This window comes from Hyaena hyaena, unplaced genomic scaffold (assembly GCF_003009895.1).
Source record: "Hyaena hyaena isolate Hyena2069 unplaced genomic scaffold, ASM300989v1 scaffold_579, whole genome shotgun sequence".
Taxonomy (NCBI): Eukaryota; Metazoa; Chordata; class Mammalia; order Carnivora; family Hyaenidae; genus Hyaena; species Hyaena hyaena.
Window position 1 is genome coordinate 813248 of NW_024081207.1, and position 21396 is coordinate 834643.

The following is a 21396-nucleotide window of genomic DNA, read 5'->3' on the forward strand; positions in this document are numbered from 1 at the left end:
CATGAGATCATGACCTGAACTGAAACCAAGAGTCAGATGCTTAACGAACTGAGTGACCCAGTCTCCCCAAAGGAAAAAATATCTTATAGTAAAATGGAGTAAGGAAGCCCACAAATCCTCTCTCCAAAAGGCAATTATAGAGTTGGATAAAACCAGGGTGCTCGGACGGCTCAGTCAGTTAAGCATCCACTTCGGCTCAGGTCATGATCTTGGGGTTCGAGAATTTGAGCCCCACATCAGGCTCAACACTGGCGGGGTGCAGAGCCTGCTTGGGATTCTTGTTCTCTCATGTTTCTCTGCCCCTCCCCTGCTTGTGCTTTCTCTCTCTCTCAATATAAATAAAAACTTTTTAAAAAGTTGGATAAAACTACCATTTTGGGTACAAAAAACAACCATTTCAGACTCTAAAAGTCACCAAAGGCACATAAGAAACTGAAAAGTGGTGAATTTCAGATAAAAACATAGTAAGTCCACGTGGTCCTGCTTGAGGCTGTTCTCATCCTCCTCCAGCTCTGTTAGTGTGGTAGCCTCACTGGGATAGAACAGACTGTGAAAACAGCAAATGCTGATAGGCAAGGCTCACTTGATTTGGAGCACTGCTAAGATGACAATCTCAGCGGCAAGCAAACAGGAAGGGCCAATGGCTCTACTAGCCTGAAATCATGGTCCTGTTTGAGGCAACCAGCCAGGGATTTAACAGAGAGTTCCAGGAGTAAGGTCAAACATAGGGGGTTTGATAAGCTCCCCACATACTCTTAGTTGACTGGAGGATATGCATATGTGTAGCATAAACCAGAGTGAACATAAGCCACTAACACATCTCTGGCTGATGGAGGCTATCCTCGGAGATGCAAGGGAATTCAGCATAAAGTAAAAGCTGTGGCAGACTTGTAAACAGCCTAAAGCTTGAATGTATGATCCAGTCCACACATAGATCCATCAGCAGAGACTGAAAGCCTTACTGGACCAAGGTATTCGAGCACAACTTCTGGCCCATCTTCAGTTGAACTCTAAGCTATGTAGATCCAGGGGTGAGCCCAGACTTAAAAATAAAAACAGGAATAAAAAACCTGATATCAGTGGCCACACATTTCAGGGGAGACAAATGTGAAAAATGTAATCCCAGTAAACAACAACAAAATAAAACAAAAAAGAAAAGAAAAAAAAAAAAAAACAAGAAGAAAAAGTCAGAATCCAAAATTGTTACAGTATATTATATAATCTAAAATGTTCAGAATTCAAGAAAAAAAAATATGAGGCACACAAAAAACAAGAAAGTGTGACCTATACTCACAGAGAGAAAAAACAAACACCAAATAGTCCATAGAAATAGTATCCCCAGATGTTGGATTTGGCAAAGATTTCAAAACAGCTATTATAAAAATGATCAAAGAATGAAAGGAAACCATATTTAAAAGATTAAAGAAAGTATGATGACAATGATTTGAAAAAAAGAGAATCTAAATAAAGAAATTATTTTTTATTTTATTTTTTTTTAAATTGTTTTAATGTTTTATTTATTTCTAGGAGAGAGAAAGACAGGGTGAGCAGGGGAGGGTCCTAGAGAGAGGGAGTCACAGACTCTGAAACAGGCTCCAGGCTCTGAGCTGGCAGTCAGCACAGAGCCCGACGCAGGGCTCGAACCCACGAACCGCAAGATCATGACCTAAGCGAAAGTCGGACGCTTAACCGACTAAGCCACCCAGGCGCCCCTAGAAATTATTTTTTAAAAAGAACCATATTAAAATCTGGAGTTAATTAAAATAACTGAAATGGAAAAAAAATCTTCAGAGGGATTCAACAGCAGGTCAGAGATGACAGAAGAAAGAATCAATGAACGTGAATATAGTACAATGAAAATTTCCAATCTGAAGAACAGAGAGAAAAAGGATGGAAGAAAATGAACAGACTATGAAATAAGCTGTGGGACAATATAAAACCTATCAACATACATGTAAAGGAGTCCTAGAAGAAAGGAAGAGAGAGAAAAAGGCAGAAGAATTTGAAGAAATACTAGCCAAAAACTTCCTATATTTGAAAAAAAAAAAAAATTAGCTCCAAGAAAATCAATCCCAAGAGAGATAAACACAAAAAGATCCATACTTAGACACAATATAGTACAATTGTTGAATGTCAAAGATGAAATCCTAAAAGTAACAAGACAAAAAATGACTTATCACATACATTAAAAACCATGGAGACCAGAAGGTAGGAGAATAAATATACTCAAAGGGCAGAAAATAAAAATAATTGTTATACAAAAATCCTACATCCAGTAAAACTATCCTTCAAAAGAGGATGCAAAGTAAATGTTCTCAGATAAACAAAGACAAAGAGAAACAGCTAGCAGACATGCCGTTAGTAAAAAGAGGTCTGCCAGGCTGAAAATAAGTGACACTAGTGAATACCTGAGTTCACAGTAAAAAAATGAAGATACGAGAGACCAGATTTAATAAATATGTGGGTAAATATAAATGAGTACATAAACATTTTTTCTCATTTTTATATGATGTAAGATTGTGTAACACTGCATTTTCAGTTTATAACATATATAGATGTAATATGTAGGACATTATATGTTACAGGAAAGATAAGTAAATGGGGAGGAAAAGGAGTATGGGTGTCACCCATTGGATGATGGAGAAGTTCAACTGGGGTGACACAAAACCAAACTGGCAAGGAAAGAAGCAAAAAACTGAGTCCAATGAAACTTGTTTGGAAATCTCCCTCTGGGGAGCTGGTAGAATGTGCTGGGAAGCCATGTGCAGGCCTGTTGCTGCAGGTCGCTGGCAAACTGCCCCCTGGGATGCCTGAGAACTATCTGCAAGCTGTCTGGCGTGCCAGTGAAACTCACTGAGCAGCTGTTCATGGGATGCCACCAAAATGCACTGAGGTTCAGTAAAACTGGGTTCCTGCAGGCTACTGAGTACATCAGAGCAGAGAGAGAGAAAAGCATACCAGAACCAGAAGAAAAGCCAAGCCCTTTCTCCTGCAGTGTCCCTCCAGCAGCAATGCCCTGCTACTAACAGAAATGAACATGTAGCCAGCTGGCACTGGAGAAATGTATAAAGGTGTAGCACCCACAGGGTGAGGCAATGAAGGGTGGATCTGGAGCTCTAAGGGGTACTTCTGCGTCTCTCCAGAGACTGAGTATCTTGGATCTAAGAGCCTAGGAGGACGCTCCACCCCTCTGAATCCCAGAAATCCAGCTGAAAGCAGGACACAGTAAGTAGCCAATAAATAGTTCAAATTACAAAGCTGTTTATATATTACAACATATTAACAAATATTAGTTTAGGGGCAATACAGATGTTTCAAAGTTCAGTTCATCATTTAAAATATTTATAATCTCTGGTAACTTTTCTTCCCTCTAAAAACAAAGAAAGTTCTGAAAATTTGTTTTCAGGCAAGTAAAAAATAACTTTGACACTGCACCAACGAATGAATATAAGCAAGGAAAATTCAACCAATGGGACCTGTTCATATTTTATTTGCTGTTTGATCTTCTTTATGAAGCTCAAAATTTGTTATAGTAAATTAAACTAACTTCTACAACAGTCTTGAGTAATGAATTAGAATCAATAATAAAAAGATACCTGTTTAGATTCCAACCCTTTGCTTGAAGACATAACTTACTTCCAGAATTCGACTTGACCTCACTGAATTAGTGGCTTTTTCTTAGTGACTATCTTCTTAAAAAGTTATTTTTCAGTCCACATCACAGATCCTTTTATTTCATTTTGTAAACCCTACTCCAAAAAACCCCCCAAAGTATCAAGTTCGTAACAGGTAACACATTTCAGTGAAGGTTTTGATTGTTAGTGAACTGAGTATGTTTTCTAACTAACTATAAACTTATTAGTAGGCTAATACCAATTATTATCTACACATAACAGACAACATTTTTTAATTGATCAACCTTTAGTTTATACAGTGTCTTTGAACAAAATGATGTATCTTATAAATATACAGACTTGTAACTAGTACCTCTCTCCATTTATTTCCAGAATATATTTCCTTACTATACCCAGGTTATGAACCGAAATATCACGTGAGTAGGAAACATATTTATCCATGCATGCATCATTGAAACAATAAGACTTCAGTCTCCTTCTGAGCGTGTGCTTCTGCAAGGCTATCTGCACTGGCATTGCAAATAAGGTTTTCCATTCTTGAATGGAAACTAAGGCAACGTCTAGGGTTTTTGGGTTTTCCATCCCGAAGCAGGAGACTGGATAGTAAGACATTAACATTGTTTTTTAACAAATGTTTATGTTTGTGGATCACATGTGCCAGATACAATGCTACCACCGCTACTAAAGATCAGATAAACCAACAAAAGGCGTTTTTTAAAGATTCTGCTGCTCACCTGAGCTCCTTCTGGGGGTGGGAGACGACAGCCAAATATGGGCGGGACAGGAGAGCCACATTCTTGACAGAAGCGGGCAAAGGGGTCAGATGGGCGGGGAGCCAGGCAGTGGGCACACCTACAACAAAAAAAGGTTCCTCGTTGGCCATGTTCTGAGGGGTTCACATTTAGAAGTCAGGTGAAAATCTCAACATATTCAAACATTTTAGAAAATAAAAAGCAAAACAAAGAGCAGACCACTCTCAAAGGCTATGGAACAAGTTGAAGACAAGAGACGCTTCTCCAGTCATTTTATTACAAAGTGGCCTTCCACCTGGACCCGCTGGTGCCCCTCACCTGGCCTGGCTAACTCACTTCCTGACTGTGGCAGAAGTTCATCAGCAGCCTTGATCCTTCTTGGACTCATCCTATCACACTGGATCTTGCATGTGTGAGGGTGAGCCCCAGCAATTCCAGTAATGTCTACATTAATTGTACTTTTCTGACTTCCTACATGACCTCTGAGCCCAGTCTAAGTGCCATGTCTTCTTGCCAGGCACGCTGGACGGCCACTTCTTGCCCAAAGAAGATACACAAATGGCCAAGAAACACATGACAAAAATGCTCAGCATCACTTGTCATAAAGAAAATGCAAATCAAGGGGCGCCTGGGTGGCTTAGTCGGTTAAGCGTCCGACTTTCGCTTAGGTCATGATCTCGCGGTTCATGGGTTCGAGCCCCGCGTTGGGCTCTGTGCTGACTGCCAGCTCAGAGCCTGGAGCCTGTTTCAGTCTGTGACTCCCTCTCTCTCTGACCCTCCCCTGCTCATGCTGTCTCTCTCTCTCCTAGAAATAAATAAAACATTAAAAAAAAAAAGAGTACTTAATTCTTAAAAAGAAAAAAAATGCAAATCAAAACCACAATGAAATACTACTTTATATCTATTACAGTGACTATTAGATAAATAGAAAATAACAAGTATTGGTGAGGATATGGAGAAACAGGAACCCTCATGCATTTCTGGTGGAAGTAAACTGATGTAACTGCCGTGGGAAACAGTTTGGGAGTTCCTGAGAACGTTGGACAAAGAATTACCATAAAATCGAAACCCCAGTCCTAGGTAAATACCCAAAAGAATTGAAATCAGGGACTCAGATACTTGTACACCAATGTCCACAGCAGCATTATTCATAATAGTCAAAAGGTGGTAAGAGCTCAAATGTCCATCAGCAGATGAGTGGATGAACAAATTGTGGTGTTTACATAATGGATTACTTTTCATTTTTAATATGGAATGAAATTCTGATACATACTGCAACGAGATGAACTTTGAAAAGACTATACTACGTAAAATAAGTCAGACACAAAAATACAAATATTGTCTGTTTTCACTTACATAAGGTAACCAGAATAGGCAAATTCATAGACACAGAAAGGAGAACAGAGGTTACCAGGGCCTGGAAGGATTGTGTAAAGGAATTACTGCTTAATGGAAACGGAATTCTATTTAGAGTGACAAAAAAGTTCTGGAAATGGATAGTGGTGATGGATGCACAACATTGTGACTATACTTAATGTCAATGAATTGTACACTTAAAATTTCTTAAAACGGGGGTGCTCCCAGGTGGCTCCATCAGTTAAGCGACTGACTCTTGATTTCAGCTTAGGTCATGATCTTACAGTTCATGAAATCAAGCCCCATGTCAGACTCTGTGCTGACAGTGCAGAGCCTGCTTAGGATTCTCTCTCTTCCTCACTCTCTCTGCCCCTCCCCTGCTCACATGCACAAGTACACATGCATGCGCTCTCTTTTTCTCTCTCTCAAAATAAATAAACATTTAAAAATTGTTAAAATGGTAGATTTTATTTATGTATATTTTACCACAATAAAAGTATAAAGGGCCTCAAAAAAATTGATTATACCCAATAAAAGTAATAATGTACTGTGGAAATCATATTTGTAGAAGTAAAACAAGGGACCATAATAGCACAAAGGCCAATGTTACTCGGTTCCTGGAAGTATACTATCACAAGGTTCTTATGCTATATATGAAGTGGTATAATGCCACTTGAGGATAGACCATGATGTGTTAAAAATATGCACTACAAACCCTAAAGCAACCACTAAAAAAAAAAAAAAGGTATAGGTAATAAGCCAACAAAGCCTATAAAATAAAATGGAATCATGAAACATACCAAATTAATCCAAAAGATGGCAGGAAAAAAGGAAAGAGCAACAGAGAACAGATAAGACAAACAAAACAAATAGCATGATGATTGATTTAAATTCAAACATATCAATAGTCAGAATAAATATACTCTTAACACCCCAATTAAAATGCAGAAATTATCAGCTTTTTAAAAGACCTAACTAGATGCTGCTTTAAAAAAATTTTGTAGGGGTGAGTGGGTGGCTCAGTCAGTTGACCATCCGACTTTGGCTCAGGTCATGAGCTCACAGTCCGTGAGTTTGAGACCCACATCTGGCTCGCTGCTGTCAGCATGGAAGCTGTCAGCCCACAGACTGCTTCAGATTGTCTGTCCTCCTCACTCTACCTCTCCCCAGTGTGTTTTCTCTTTCTCTCTCTCTCAAAAATGAATAAACATTTTTAAAACCTCTAAATAAGGAAAAACAAATAGGTTATAAGTAAAAGGATAAAAAAGATATACCATGCAAACACTAATCAGAAGAAAACAGGAAATGGCTACGCTGATATCAGGCAAAGTAGCTTTCCGAGCAAAGAGTATCACCACGGTTAGAGAGGTTATTTTATAATGATAGAGAGGGCATAAGCATCCAAAAGGTTTATACCTAATAGTAAAGCTTCAAAATACATGAAGCAAAATCTGATAGAAGGCATGGGTATGTAAACAAATTCATAATTATAATCATAAATTTCTCAATCATTTACTAAGCAATAGACAGAAACATCGGTAAAGATAAAGAAGAGTTAATACTCTTTGATACAATACTATCAACCAATTTAACCTAATTCGCATTTACAGAATACTCAGTCTAGCAAAGTACATATCCCTTTCAAGTAAACATGGAACATTCAACAATCAAATCATACAATATACGCTTTCTGACCAAAAGAGGAATTAAATTTGAAATAAACACCAGAAGATACAAGGAAAATCTCCAAATATTTGAAAATTTAAAAAAATACTTTCAAATAACCCATGGGTCAAAAAAGAAACCACCAAGGCAGAAAAGTTTACACCGAAACCAAATGAAAACACAACATACCAAGATTAGGAGCGAAAGCAGTATTCAGGGAAATGTAGAGTTCTAAGTGCCTATATTAGAAAGAAGAAAGACTTCAAATGAAAGACTTCATTGCCCACATTCAAGAAATTAGAAAAGGGGGAAGCAAATGAAACTCAAGGCTCACTTGAAAAGAAATAGATAAACCCAAACAGACGTATATCTATTAAATAAATTGAATGTGTAGTTTAAAATCTTCCTTAAAAGAAAACTCTGGACCCCAGTGCCTTCAGTGGTGTATCCTACCAAACACCTAAGAATGAAATAATACCAATTCTACACAAACTCAGAAAATTAAAAAAGAGAGAACACTTCCCAACTCATTTTATGAACCCAGCATTACCCTGACACTAAAATCTGACAAAAAGACACAGAAACTACAGACCAATATTCTTCATGCATATACACGCAAAAAATTCTTTATATTTTAGCAAATTAAATTAAACATTATATAAAATAGATAATACTTGATGTGAGATTTAACTCTGGAATGCATGGTGGATTTAAGACTTGAAAATCAATCTTTGTAATTTACCACATTAACAAAAAAAGAAAAACCACATGCTCACTTTAATGGATGGAGAAAACGCTTTAGACAAAATCTAACATCCAGTCCTGATTTTAAAAAGGAAAAAAGAAAAAAAAATTCTCAGCAAGCTAGGGATAGGAGAAAATTTCCTCAGTCTGAAAGGTCAACAAAAAACATATTTAATATTGAGAAATGGAATGTCTTCTCCCTAGGTTCAGGAATAAGGCAAGAATATACACTGTCATCACTTCTATTCCAAATTCACTGCAAGTTCTGGCCAAGACAACAAGTCAAGAAAAAGAAAGAAAAAAGGATCTATATATGTTCCAGCTGCAGAGAGCAGAGTGCTCTTAGCTTGCCCAGCACCTTGGGGGAGGGAAGAATATATGGATAAGGAATGTTGTCATCCAGGTGGCTTTAGGATCCCGAGGAGTAGAGGGGGACAGCACTGAGAAGGTCTAGATGGATCTAATTTGTGTAGGAGTTCTCTGCAGATAAATTACTGATCACCCAACTACTATACCCTAGTATGTAATGGCTCAATTAATATGTAATCAACTTCAGTGTAACTAAGGCATCTAAAGCTCTAGAACTAGTCAGGTGCACCCCCCACCCTACACTGTTTCTTACCCTCTAATCCTACCTGATATTTAACACAGCATTAATAATTCTAAGAATAATCTCTATTTTATTATGCTTTTCTGTAACTTTTAAATAAATCAATTTATATACAAAGAAAAGAAGGAAGGAACGAAGGAGGGAAGGAAGGAAGGAGAGAGTAAAGGAAGGAAGGAGGGAGGGACGGAGGGAAGGTATATGCATATAGGAAGCAAAGAAGTAAAACAACTGACTTTATTTGCAGGTGACCTGATCACCTATATAGATAATTCTGTGGACTTTACCAAAAACAAAACAAAACAAAACCCTGAAAGAATAAGTGAGTTTATAAGAACACTACATAAAAATCAACTTTATATTCCAGCAATGAGTTATCAGAAATTTACATTTTAAAAGAAATAACATTTACAACAGTATCAAAAACCATGAAAAACTCAGAAATCAATTTGACAGAAGATATGTAAAACCTGAGCAATGAAAATGACACAACACAGGGGCACCTGGGTGGCTCAGCTGATTAAGCATCCGACTTGCTCAGGTCATAATCACAAAGTTTGTTAGTTTGAGCCCCACGTCAGGCTCACTGTTGTCAGCACAGAGCCTACTTTGGATCCTCTGTCCCCCTCTCTGTCTGCCCTTCTCCCACTTACGCACACGTGTTCTCTCTCTCGAAAAAAATAAAACATTTAAAAACCACATATCTAAAAAAAGAAAAAAGTCTAGGAAAGAAACATTAAAAAAAAAAGAAAACTACATAACATAGATGAAAGATATCAAGGAAGCCCTGAACAAACAGTAAGATACACCATTTTCCTGGACTTTAAAGACTCAAGATTGTTAATGACATCAATTAATATATAAATTAAATGCAATCCAAATCAAAACTCTAGCAGACATTTTGTAGATGTTGAGAAGCTGATTTTAAAATTTATTTGAAAATGCAAAGTGCCTAGAATAGCCAAAACATTTTTGTAAGAGATCAAAGTTGGAGAATTTATAATACTTAGATTCAAGCCTTATTACAAAACTATGGTAATCAAGGGAGTATGGTAGTAAGTAAATATAGACAAACATCAGTGGATCAGAAACAAGTCCAGAAACAGAATCACACAAATATTATCAATTAGTTTTAAATATTCCAAACATAATCAATGAGGAAAGGACCACTGTTTTCAAGAAATGGTGCTGGAATAACATTACATCATAATCAAAAACATGGATCATGGATCTAAATGTAAGAGATAAAACTTCTGGAAGAAAACAAAAAATCTTGTTTCTCTTGGGTTTTGGAAAGACTTATTAAATATGTCAAAATAAATATAAAGTATAAAAGAAAAATAAGTACGTTGGATTTCATCAAAAATAAAAACAAGTTCTTCAGAAGAAAAACTTTCTTAGGCAAATAACAAGGCAAGACTGGGAGAAAATATTTGCAAAACATATATTAACAAAAGAGAATATGTACAACTCAATAATAAGGAGATATTGAATTCCATTTTTGAATAGGGCAAAATGTTTGAACACTTTCCCAAAGAAGGTGTATGGAGGCAAATAGGCACTTTTAAAGATGCTCAAAATCATTAGTCACTAGGGAAATGCAAATTAAATCCACAAACACCATCTCACTAGAATGGTTAAACATAAAAATTAAAACATTGGTAACAATGTAGAGAAAGTGGGATTCTCACACATCGCTGGTGAGAGTGTAAAATGGTGCACCTTCTCTGGAAAACAATTTTGCAGTTTCTTAAAAAGTTAAACATATACCTATCATATGACCCATCCATTTCATTCCAGATATGTACCTAAGGGAAGTGAAACTATATGTGCATATGATGACTTGTATACAAATGTTCCCAGCAGCTTTATCTATAACAGTCCCACACTGGAAACAACTCAGACGTCCATCAACAGACAACTGAATACATAGGTTGTGAAGTATCCACACAACAGGATACTGCTCAGCAATCAAAAGAAATAAACATTTGAAACATGCAGCAACATGGGTGAATTTCAAAATAATTAGGAAAATGAAAGAAGCCTGGCAAAAAAAAAAAGAGCACATACTGAATTATCCCATTTACGGATAGAAGCAAATGCAAACTAAGCTACAGTGATAAGAAGCAAATCAATAGTTGCTTTGGAATAGGGAGGAGCATAAGGGAGAGATTTCCAAAAGGTACAGTGCAGGAAACTTTTGGAGGTGATAGACTTGTTCATCTTCTTGAATGTGGTGGTAGTTTCAAGGTTATATACATATGTCAATTGTACTTTTTCTTTTGCAAAATGAAGAATTCAAAAAATTTTTTTGAGTATAGTTGACACACAATGTTAAATTAGTTTCAGTTGTACAATCTAGTGATCCAACTTCTTTCTATGTTATGCTATGCTCACTACAAGTATAGCTACCATCTCTCACCTTGCAACACCCTTACCATTGACTATATTTCCTATACTTTTTTATTACTGTGACCTATTCATTCCATAACTGGAAGCCTGTATCTCCCACTCCTCTTCCCCCAATTTTGCCCATCCCTCTAACTCCTTTCCCTCTGGCAACCATCAGTTTGTTCTCTGTATTTAGAAGTCTGATTATTCTCTTTGTTTATTCCCTTGTTTTGTTTTGTAGATTCTACATATGAGTAAATCATATGGTATTTGTCTTTCTCTGACTGACTTATTTCACTTAGTGTTATATTCTTTAGCTCCATCCGCATTGTTGCAAATGGCAAGATCTTTTTTAAGGCTGAATAATATTCCATTGCATAAATATAATACATCTTCCCTATCCACTGGTCTATTGATGGACACTTAGGTTGCTTCCATATTTTGACTATTGTACATAAAGCTGTGATACACATAGGGATCAGCTGTACTTTTTAAATAAGTGCAATTTTATTGTATATCAATATACTTTTAAATTTGTAAAACTCTGGGGCACTGGGGTGACACGGTCAGGTAAGCATCTGACTTCAACTCATGATCTCATGGTTTGAGGATTCAAGTCCCGCTTTGGGCTTGGCACTGACAGTGTGGAGACTGCTTGGGATTCTCTCTCTCTCACTTTTTCTCTGCTCCTCCCCCACTCATACTTTCTCTCCCTTAAAAACACATTTTGTAAAAATGTAATGAAGGACAGTTGGGTGAGCAAACACCATTCTTATATCTCATTCTTAAGTTTTTTGACAATATGTCTCAGTAGTATTTAAGAAATAGTAAAGAAAATGTGATACTTACTTGAGAAAGTCTGTCTCTCTTTGAATTCTCATGATCTCTGTGCTTGTCAAACTCTTCTGGCCAGTTATGTGTGCAAAACTAGGGAACTACAATTAAGGATACATATATGGTAAAAGCTACAGTATAGTAAAATTTCATTAAAAATTCATTTTAATGGGCTGTCTTATCATATTTAGTACCCATCTTTGAAAAACCATGACAGGAAAAACATTAAGTACTGATTACCCCAAGTAACCAACATTAAAAATATCAAAGTGCTATTATAATTAGATATGTACATTTCATTAAAAACAAGAGCTTATCTGAATTAATCATCAGGCAGACCAGAGTTTAGCATTTAAAAACCTAAGTTGACCTCCATTTTTCTCAAAAATCTTTTGAGATCCTTAGGAAATTCAGAGATTCACCTAAAAGAACATATGCAGCAACTGTCTGCTGCTATCCAAAAACATTTAACTCATTTTGATATACTTTTATCTGAGCATTCACTTTGTAACAGGATCTATGTTTGACACAGAAAGGGGGAGAAATAAATGTTACATGGTCCCTACCCTCCAGGACCTGAACTGGTGTATACACAAAATACTGAAACACTGTATAGTATGCATGTGTGTGTGAAGTCCCACGGAACCCCAGAGGAGAACATAATCACATTCAGTTGCTCCAGAGGACAGGGCATCCCAGGATGCTAACATCTGAGCTGGGCCTAGGAGAGTAAAGGAAGGTTTGTCAAATGGACACAAACAAGGACAATGGGAATTCCAAGCAGAAGAAACCCACTTGCAAATGCACAGTGGCAGGGCAGTGTTCAGCCCCACATGGGTTAGAGGTCTGAGTGGCTGGAGGAAGAATGTGGATGGATGGGAGAAGCTATCACTTAAGGAGCGCCTGACACTACTAAAATGGCATTTTGTGGCCATATTTCCTTGACATTTCACAATGACCTTATGAGGTGGGTAATATTATCCCCATTTTCTAAATGTTCCTAATAGTGTCTTTTGACATCATTTCAAACTTACAGAAAAGGTGCAGGGAGGGTACAAATAACTCCTGCATACCCAGCTTGACCAGTGTTTCATGTTAACATTTTGCCTGGTGTCCTTCCCTTCTCTATCTCTCTCTGAATCTTGTGAGAATGGACGGTGGGTACAATGCCCCTCTGCCCCTGCATACTTCAGTGTGCATGTCCTAAGAACAATGATGTCCTCTCACACAACGATGCAATTATCAAAACCAGAAAAAGTTAACAGCTACCCAATACTATGATCTAATCCCCAGGTCTTCAAATGTCATTGTTCATGCCAATGATGTCCTTCACAGCTATAGATTTATTTTTTTCCTGGTTTAGGATCCAGTCCAGTGTCACGCTTTGCACTTAGTGGTCATGTGTCTTTTGTCTCCTTTAATATGGAATTGTTCCTCAGTATGTCTTTACCTTTCATGACCTTGACATGTTTAAAGAGTAACAGGCCATTTAATTTGTAGAATTTCCTTCAATTTAGTTTTGTCTGATGTTTCCTCATGATGGGATTCAGTCACGCATTTTGGTACAAATATGAAAGAAATGACATTGTGTCCATCTGAGTGCCTCACAAAGAGGCACATATAATCCCCATTTTTGAGATGAAGATGATGAGGGTTGAGTCGCCTGCTTGAGGTCACGTCAACAGGATGTGAATTATCTCATGTACCTAGGCCTACCTGACCCCAGTAGGGTCCCTGTCCACCACAATCCCAGTGGGCAGAGCTGAGGAAGCCACAATTTGTGCTGCAGGCAACAGGGAGCAGTCAGAGGTTTTGAGTTGCTTTTGTGTCAGATCCAACAGGGCACAGGCCTGATGCCAAAAAGTGGTGGTCTACTGGCTAAATCTGGCCTGCCATTGAGTTCCATTTGATCCAGATATATTGGTCCACATGGTGTTTCAAAGTATGATTTAATTGTTAACATTTACACATAAAGAGGCAGGTTTCTGGCTTTTCTTGCAAAATCATGAGATGTGGCAACACTGAGCCCGTAAGCCTCCTTGTCAATAGTTGGCTGAAGCTGAGTAGAGATAACCCATTAACTGACTGGGGCATTCCACGTTGCAAGAGAACCCCCAACTCTTATGCCCTGAAACTACACCCTAGTGTAGGCTGTCATTTATCTCCCACCCAGGATATACCATGCATTTACTCTGCTGCCTAGCCCCCGCTGGCGTCCCTAGGTCAGTGCTTAGTTCAGAGACATCTTGTCTCCCTGGTGGTTGTGGACATGTTGTAATCCCCACTGGCATCATTCATTTTTTTTTAATTTTTTTTTTTAATGTTTTATTTCTAGGAGAGAGAGAGAGACAGCGTGAGCAGGGGAGGGTCAGAGAGAGGGAGTCACAGACTCTGAAACAGGCTCCAGGCTCTGAGCTGGCAGTCAGCACAGAGCCCGATGCGGGGCTCAAACCCACAAACCGTGAGATCATGACCTAAGCGAAAGTCGGATGGTTAACCGACTAAGCCACCCAAGCGCCCCTCATTCATTCTGATGTTTGCTGAAGTAAGCTTCCGGTGGGATTGAGCTGGAATGCTGACAAGAGTCTCTTACCGATGAAGTAAAAAAAGTGGAAGATAAATATTTTGTGGTCCTTTTCTGCTCCCCTTGCTCCTCTGAATTCCAGTCAAATTCCCCAAATATGTCCCTAATGTTCCTAGTTTTTAGGGGGTTCAAAATGCTGGAATCTTCACATTCAGCAGATCTGGGCTGGGGCCTGAGGATCTGCATTTTTTTTTTTTTTTTTTACAAATAGTTTATTGTCAAATTAGTTTCCACATAACACTCAGTGCTCATCCCCACAAGTGCCCTCCTCCATGCCCATCCCTCCTCCCCCCCACATCCATCAGTCCTCAGTTTTTGTCAGCATTCGAGAGTCTCTCATGGTTTGCCTTTCTCCCTTTCCCCCACCATTTCCCCCCTTCTTCTCCCCCTTGTTCCTCAGTTAAGTTCCTCCTAATCCTCCTATACGTGCAAACATATGATATTTGTCCTTCTCTGCCTGACTTATTTCGCTCAGCATAACACCCTCAAGGTCCATCCATGTTGCTACACATGGCCAGATTTCATTGTTTCTCATTGCCATGTAGTATTCCATGGTATAGATAAACCACATCTTCTTGATCCGTTCGTCCGTTGATGGACACTTAGGCTCTTTCCATGTTTTAGCTATTGTGGAGAGTGCCGCTATGAACATTGGGGTACATGTGCTCCTATGCCTCAGCATTTCTGTATCCCTTGGGTAAATTCCTAGCAGTGCTATTGCTGGGTCATAGGGGAGTTCTATTGTTAGTTTCCTGAGGAACCTCCACACTGTTTTCCAGAGGGGCTGTACCAGTTTACATTCCCACCAACAGTGTAGGAGGGTGCCCGTTTCTCCACATCCTCGCCAGCATCTAGAGTTCTCTGATTTGCTCATTTTAGCCACTCTGACCAGCGTGAGGTGGTATCTCAGTGTGGTTTTGATTTGTATTTCCCTGATGAGGAGGGATGCTGAGCATCGTTTCATGTGTCTGTTGGCCATCTAGATGTCCTCTTTGGAGAAGTGTCTGTTCATATCTTCTGCCCATTTCTTCACTGGGTTGTTTGTTTCTCGGGCGTGTAGTTTGGTGAGTTCCTTATAGATTCTGGATATTAACCCTTTATCCGATATGTCATTTGCAACTATCTTTTCCCATTCCGTTGGTTGCCTATTAGTTTCCTGGGTTGTTTCTTTGGCTGTGCAGAAGCTGAGGATCTGCATTTTTAATAAGCTTCCATGTGATGCTGATGCTGCTGGTCTGTGGGGCCGCACTTTGAGAACCACTGCTCTATTCCATTACCCAACTTTATCTTTTTCATGACATTTATCACTATTTAAACATTTTTGTTTGATGACTTACATGTTTATTATCTGCCTGCCCCCACCCCCAATACAATGTAAGCTCCTGAGTACAGGGACCTTTCTTGTCCAACACGGTATTGCCAGAACTAAAACAGTGACTGGCACATGGTGAAAAGGCTGGGGACACTGCCTTAAAAGTATTTCATGGGAAGATTAAGAATATTGAACGTATGCTCTCTCAAATATAAATGAACATTAAAAATTTTTAACAAAAAAAAGAGAGTGGGCATCTGGGTGGCTCAGTAGGTTAAGCATCCGACTTCGGCTCAGGTCATGATCTCACAGCTGGTGAGTTCCTGCCCCGCGTTTGACTCTGTGCTGACAGCCCAGAGCCTGGGGCCTGCTTCGGATTATGTCTCCTTCCCTCTGCCCCTCCCCCATTTGCACACACTCACGCGTGAGCTCTCTCTCTCTCAAATATAAATAAAAAATTAAAATTAAAAAAAAAGAATATAGGTGGTATTTAGTACCCTAAAGATTTTCTTTAGAAGTTACCTGAGACTGGCGGGTGGGTGGTCTAGAACCCGATTCTTCATGGAAAGGTGGGATTTCCCGTGGACTCTCTGAGAAACGGAGATCTTTCCATGTTTTGGAGTCAGTTCTTTCACCTTCCTCAAGGTCTACAATTATTTAAAAAACAATCATTCTGTGAACATCTGTAATTATATATGTAATCATGCAAATATGTCTTTATAGTTGAAAACCTTTTAAGCAACCACTGTCATCACATCTTTAACTAGACGTAGCAACTATATAGAGAAGCCCCCACTCAGTGAACAAGCACTGGGGAAACAAAACACTCGCTTGGACTCAGAAAATAAAAATCTGCCCTGCTACATTCTACAACATTCCACATCAAGCTGAGAAAATAGATAAATCCAATGCCAAGGTTAGCAGGAAACATTACTCCTCCCAAGGACACACTGCAGCTGTAAAACGTCATAACAGCCCCCCTGCCTTTTTTGAGTATTTCTTACTTGCTGAGAAACCTTGTGTTCTGAAACCAGAGATAATCAGAAACTTTGCTGACTGAAATCCTATCAGCAAGAATGAAACCTCTGACTCTTGCCTAGAAGACGTAAGTCACTTGGACCAGAGAAGCAGCCTCAATTTCCAACCCTGGTGCAGAGCATCAGAGAAGGGTCTCGGAACACAGCATTCCATACTTATTTTTGCAGTTTCCAAGGTGAAGAAAACCCTGGTTCTCTTTACAATCCATGCTTGATAGTGAGCACCTTACACCTGGCCCTGCATTGCTTCAAGTCTTTCAAAATTCTGCTTCCCAAACTCTACCTGTGCTGCTAACCTTATAACTGTGTCTTTTCCTTTATGTGGTGAGATGCCCTATGGTTCCTCTGCGGTGTGGTCTCCCTCATTGCAATGGGTCAACAAATCTCACTTTGTTGGACTCTTGGATTAGCCCTCTTGCTCTTAAACTGTTAGTAAGGACGGCACTAAGACTCAGATTATAGTTTACTTTTCTATTCCACTGTTTCTTATTCTAATCTCTCTGCACACAAGAAAACCAGCAGTGAACTTGTCTGGTGGCTTACAATTCTAAACCTTACCTTCGTCCTGCCATGTCATACCTGGAGACTTTCTAAGGTTAACATTCCAACCCCGTTTATTTTCAGCATCCTTACATTTCTTCTGTAGTTTTGACCCAACAAAGCCATTTTTCAGTTCCTAAGAATGAAGAGATAGCATGTCAGTCACTTGATTACACCCATTTAGAATGTGAAAATTAAAAGTTGCCAGGTGGAGACAGTGTCATAGCATGTACTTCTTACTTGAAAGGGTTTACAGTGGTTTTTACATAGTAACATCTGTTTCACTTTACTTTGAAAACACACAGCTTTGTCTCTGGGCCCTTGGCTGACAGCATGTCTGGTTCGTAGGGCCCAGCAGTCAAGCAGCCAAGACCAGGAGCTGGCAGCAGGACATGAAGGCAGGATGTTATAATCATGGCAGTCTGGGGAATAACAAAGGGACCACCAGATCCAGGAGGCAAATAAAGGGTGGGGTCAAACCAAGATAGGACTTAAGTACACTACCTGCCCATACTCAGTCCTTATACTCTTCTCCATGAACTTTCTTCTCCATGGACCCAGTCCCTTATGCCTGATTCAAGCCTGAGCACCTGCTGATGCATGTAGGCTCAGCCTCTGCTGGACGCCGCTGCCCACAGTAGGTCCCTGGCCTGATCATACTTGAGCCCCACACTATACCTGCACCCATTGCTCTGCTCCCACAGCCACATCTATAGGCGCTGGTCCATCCTTGGGCAGAAGGGAGTCCCTCACAGACTTCCAGTCATCCCCATCAAGACCTCCATGACTGAGACTTGTTGGCTGGTTGCCTTCCTATGGGTTAGCCCATCCTCTGGCCCTTGGATGTATCTCACCGATGCCCACAGCCCAGGGAATGAAGTTTCAAACATCCTTGTAGATAAGTCTAGTTCACTTTCCAGAGAGGGGAGGCTTTGAGCTTTTCTGAGATGAAGATTTCAACATAACAGACAGCTATGGGCACAGAGGGTTTCTACCAGTCTGATGTATCTGTTCAACAAATGTATACTCACTGCCTTCTCCCGCCCACCTCTATGCAAGGCAATGAGTATGGCAGACAAGCTCTCTGGCACCTTGAAATTTACACTGCATGGAGAAGACAGACAACAAGCAAAGGAATCACATATTCAAAGCACTGTATAACAGGAGAAGGCCTGGATGCCAGGGGAGCAGTGATAGCACACAGCATACAGTGTCTAGTTTGGCTGGCATATAGACAGGGACAAGTCACAGAGCAAGAATGGATGACTGAAGAGAGACTGATCACTTGGGATGCCAGGCTAAAGGTTTCTGCTTTCTTCAATAGGTAAGCGGGGGGTCCATGAAGACACTGGAGCATGGGCCGTGATGCTGGGTAGGAATGTCTAATGTGCAGGATGAAACACGCGCAGGATGGACTGACCAACAGGAGGGAAATCACTTTGCAATGGCTGCTACTGACCTCAATTATAGGATGTGTGAGCACAGGTTACAAAATGCAAGAGAAGATGAGATCACTGAGAAAGAAGGAACCAAGAATGTAGTGACTATCTGAAAGTGTTACAGGTTCATTACTTGCCTGCTTTGAAGAATCTTTGAGAACATTTTCAACATTGTCTTCAGAAGAGACTGTATTTGGTAGTTCGTAGCCCACCTGAAACACCTTTGTTACAATGCCACTCTGTCTGCGGTCCCTGAAAGTTATTCAAAATAGAAAGAGTCTCTGTGTTACATAAAGCTTCAAAGAAAAGATGGCTAACAATTAAAAGAATGCTATTAAGTTCCTTGGTCTCACTACTAAGGTTATTAGATTTTAAATTGGAGAAACCAAAACAACTTCTATAGTCCTTCCTCATCCTGTTCTCATTTAGATTATCTACTACTGCATAACAAAGCACTCCAAACATAGTGTCTTCACATACAAACTCTGGGTTAGCCAGGCTCAGCTGGGTAGCTCTCATTTGTCATCTCTCACCTGGTCAGATATCAGCTGGACTAGAGTGAAATGAAAGATTAACTCAGCTGGAAGTCTAAAATGCTTTCTTGGGGTGCCAAGGCAGCTCAGTCAGTTAAGTGTCAGACTTCGGCTCAGGTCATGATCTTCAGGTTCATGAGTTCAAGCCTCTGTGTTGGGCTCTGTCCTGACAGCTCTGGGCCTGGAGCCTGCCTCAGATTCTGTGTCTCCCTCTCTCTCTGCCCCTCCTCTGCTTGTGTTCTATCTCTATCTCTCTCTCTCAAAAATAAATAAACATTTTTAAAAAATTAATTAATAAATAAAATATTTCTTACCCACATACCATTCCACGTGAGTCATGGTAGCATCTGCTCTGGCAGATTTTAATTCCTTCCATACTAGCATTTTTCCAATTTATGCATAACATTTCATGATTCATTGTGTTCCTCTCAGATACAATAGAAGTTCCACGAGAAAGCAATGTAGAGGTGCCCATAACTAAAAACTTGTGGTGACTGCATCTCAGCATCAGCAGCTTGCCTAGACTCTTAATTTTTTACTTTATTTTTATTTTTTAGAAAGAGAGAGAGGAAGTGCAAGCAGGGGAGAGGGGCAGAGGGAGAGAGCAAGATTCTCAAGCAGGCTCCACACTCAGTGCACAGCCTACCACAGGGCTCCATCCCACAACCCTGGGATCATGATCTGAGCCAAAATCAAGGGTCAGACACTCAACTGATAGAGCCACCCAGGTGCTCCTCTTAATTTTTTAAAACAGCTTTACTGAGGTATCATTTACATGAGATAAAATTTACCTATTTTAAGTATACAATTTGAGGATATTTAGCAAACTTATACATTTGTGCATCCATCACCACTATCTGGTTTTAGAACACTTCCATCACTCCCCAAAAATTCCCTTGTGCCTGTTTGAAGTCACTCCTTACTACCAACTCCTACCCCAGGTAGCCACTGATCTGCTTCCTATCTCTATAGTTTTACCTTTTTCAGATATTTAAAATGAATTTCACTTGGTTTAAGCACTTGACTCTTAGTTTCAGTTCGGGTCATCTGAACAGTTTGTGGGTTCAAGCCCTACATTGGGCTCTGTGCTGCCAGCACGGAGCCTTCTTGGAATACTTTCTTTCTCTCCCTCTCTCTCTGCTCTTCCCCTGCTCATTCTCTCTCTCTCTCTCAAAATATATATTCTAATCATTAAAAACATTTTTAAGCAATAAAATGAATTTCACCACACAAATATAGTCTTATATGTCTGGCTTCTTTTAATTATTTTTCTGTAGCTGCAAGTATCAGTAGTTTGTTCATTTTATTACTGAATGGTATTCCATGGTATGAAGGCATCACAGTTTGTTTACCCATTCCCCACCTGATGGTCATTTGGATTTTTCCCAGTTGGGGGTTGTTATGAATAATGCTATGGGCATTCACACATAAGTTTTTGCAGTGTCAGCCCTGACAGTTAGGTTTTCCCTTTTTTGTAATACAAATGCCTGATTTAAGTTCCAATTATCAAGGGATCCACATCAAAAAGGGATCCACTTCAAAAAGGGATCCACATCAAAAAGGGATCCACTTCAAAAAGGGATCCACTTAGGGGTGCCTGGGTGGCTTAGTTGGTTAAGCGTCCGACTTTCGCTTAGGTCATGATCTCACGGTTCATGGGTTCGAGTCCCGCGTCGGGCTCTGTGCTGACTGCCAGCTCAGAGCCTGGAGCCTGTTTCAGTCTGTGACTCCCTCTCTCTCTGACNTCACGGTTCATGGGTTCGAGTCCCGCGTCGGGCTCTGTGCTGACTGCCAGCTCAGAGCCTGGAGCCTGTTTCAGTCTGTGACTCCCTCTCTCTCTCTCACCCTCTCCTGCTCACGCTGTCTCTCTCTCTGTCTCCTAGAAATAAATAAACATTAAAAAAAAAAAAGGGATCCACTTCAAAGACAGTTATCTTGAATAAATACAATGCCAGCCACACCACTTG

At 39.7% G+C, this 21396-nt stretch overlaps 1 protein-coding gene across 14 annotated transcripts in view; it reads right to left on the reverse strand.

The window, feature by feature from the left end:
• Positions 1-21396, reverse strand: part of DZANK1 (double zinc ribbon and ankyrin repeat domains 1) — an 82209-nt gene that overhangs the window by 47983 nt on the left and 12830 nt on the right. For 10 of the 14 annotated variants that reach the window (XR_005532533.1, XM_039256541.1, XM_039256550.1 and 7 more), the window contains 5 exons: positions 19034-19148; positions 17476-17593; positions 16403-16527; positions 12000-12085; positions 4370-4487 (listed from right to left, as the gene is read on the reverse strand). Coding sequence is in view for 13 of the 14 variants with exons in the window: in XM_039256541.1 (XP_039112472.1) it covers positions 4370-4487; positions 12000-12085; positions 16403-16527; positions 17476-17593; positions 19034-19148 (562 nt within the window). In the remaining variant the exon portion in view is untranslated. The remainder of the gene's footprint in view (positions 1-4369; positions 4488-11999; positions 12086-16402; positions 16528-17475; positions 17594-19033; positions 19149-21396) is intronic. The other 4 variants (XM_039256549.1, XM_039256545.1, XM_039256548.1 and 1 more) reach the window with 1 other exon arrangement.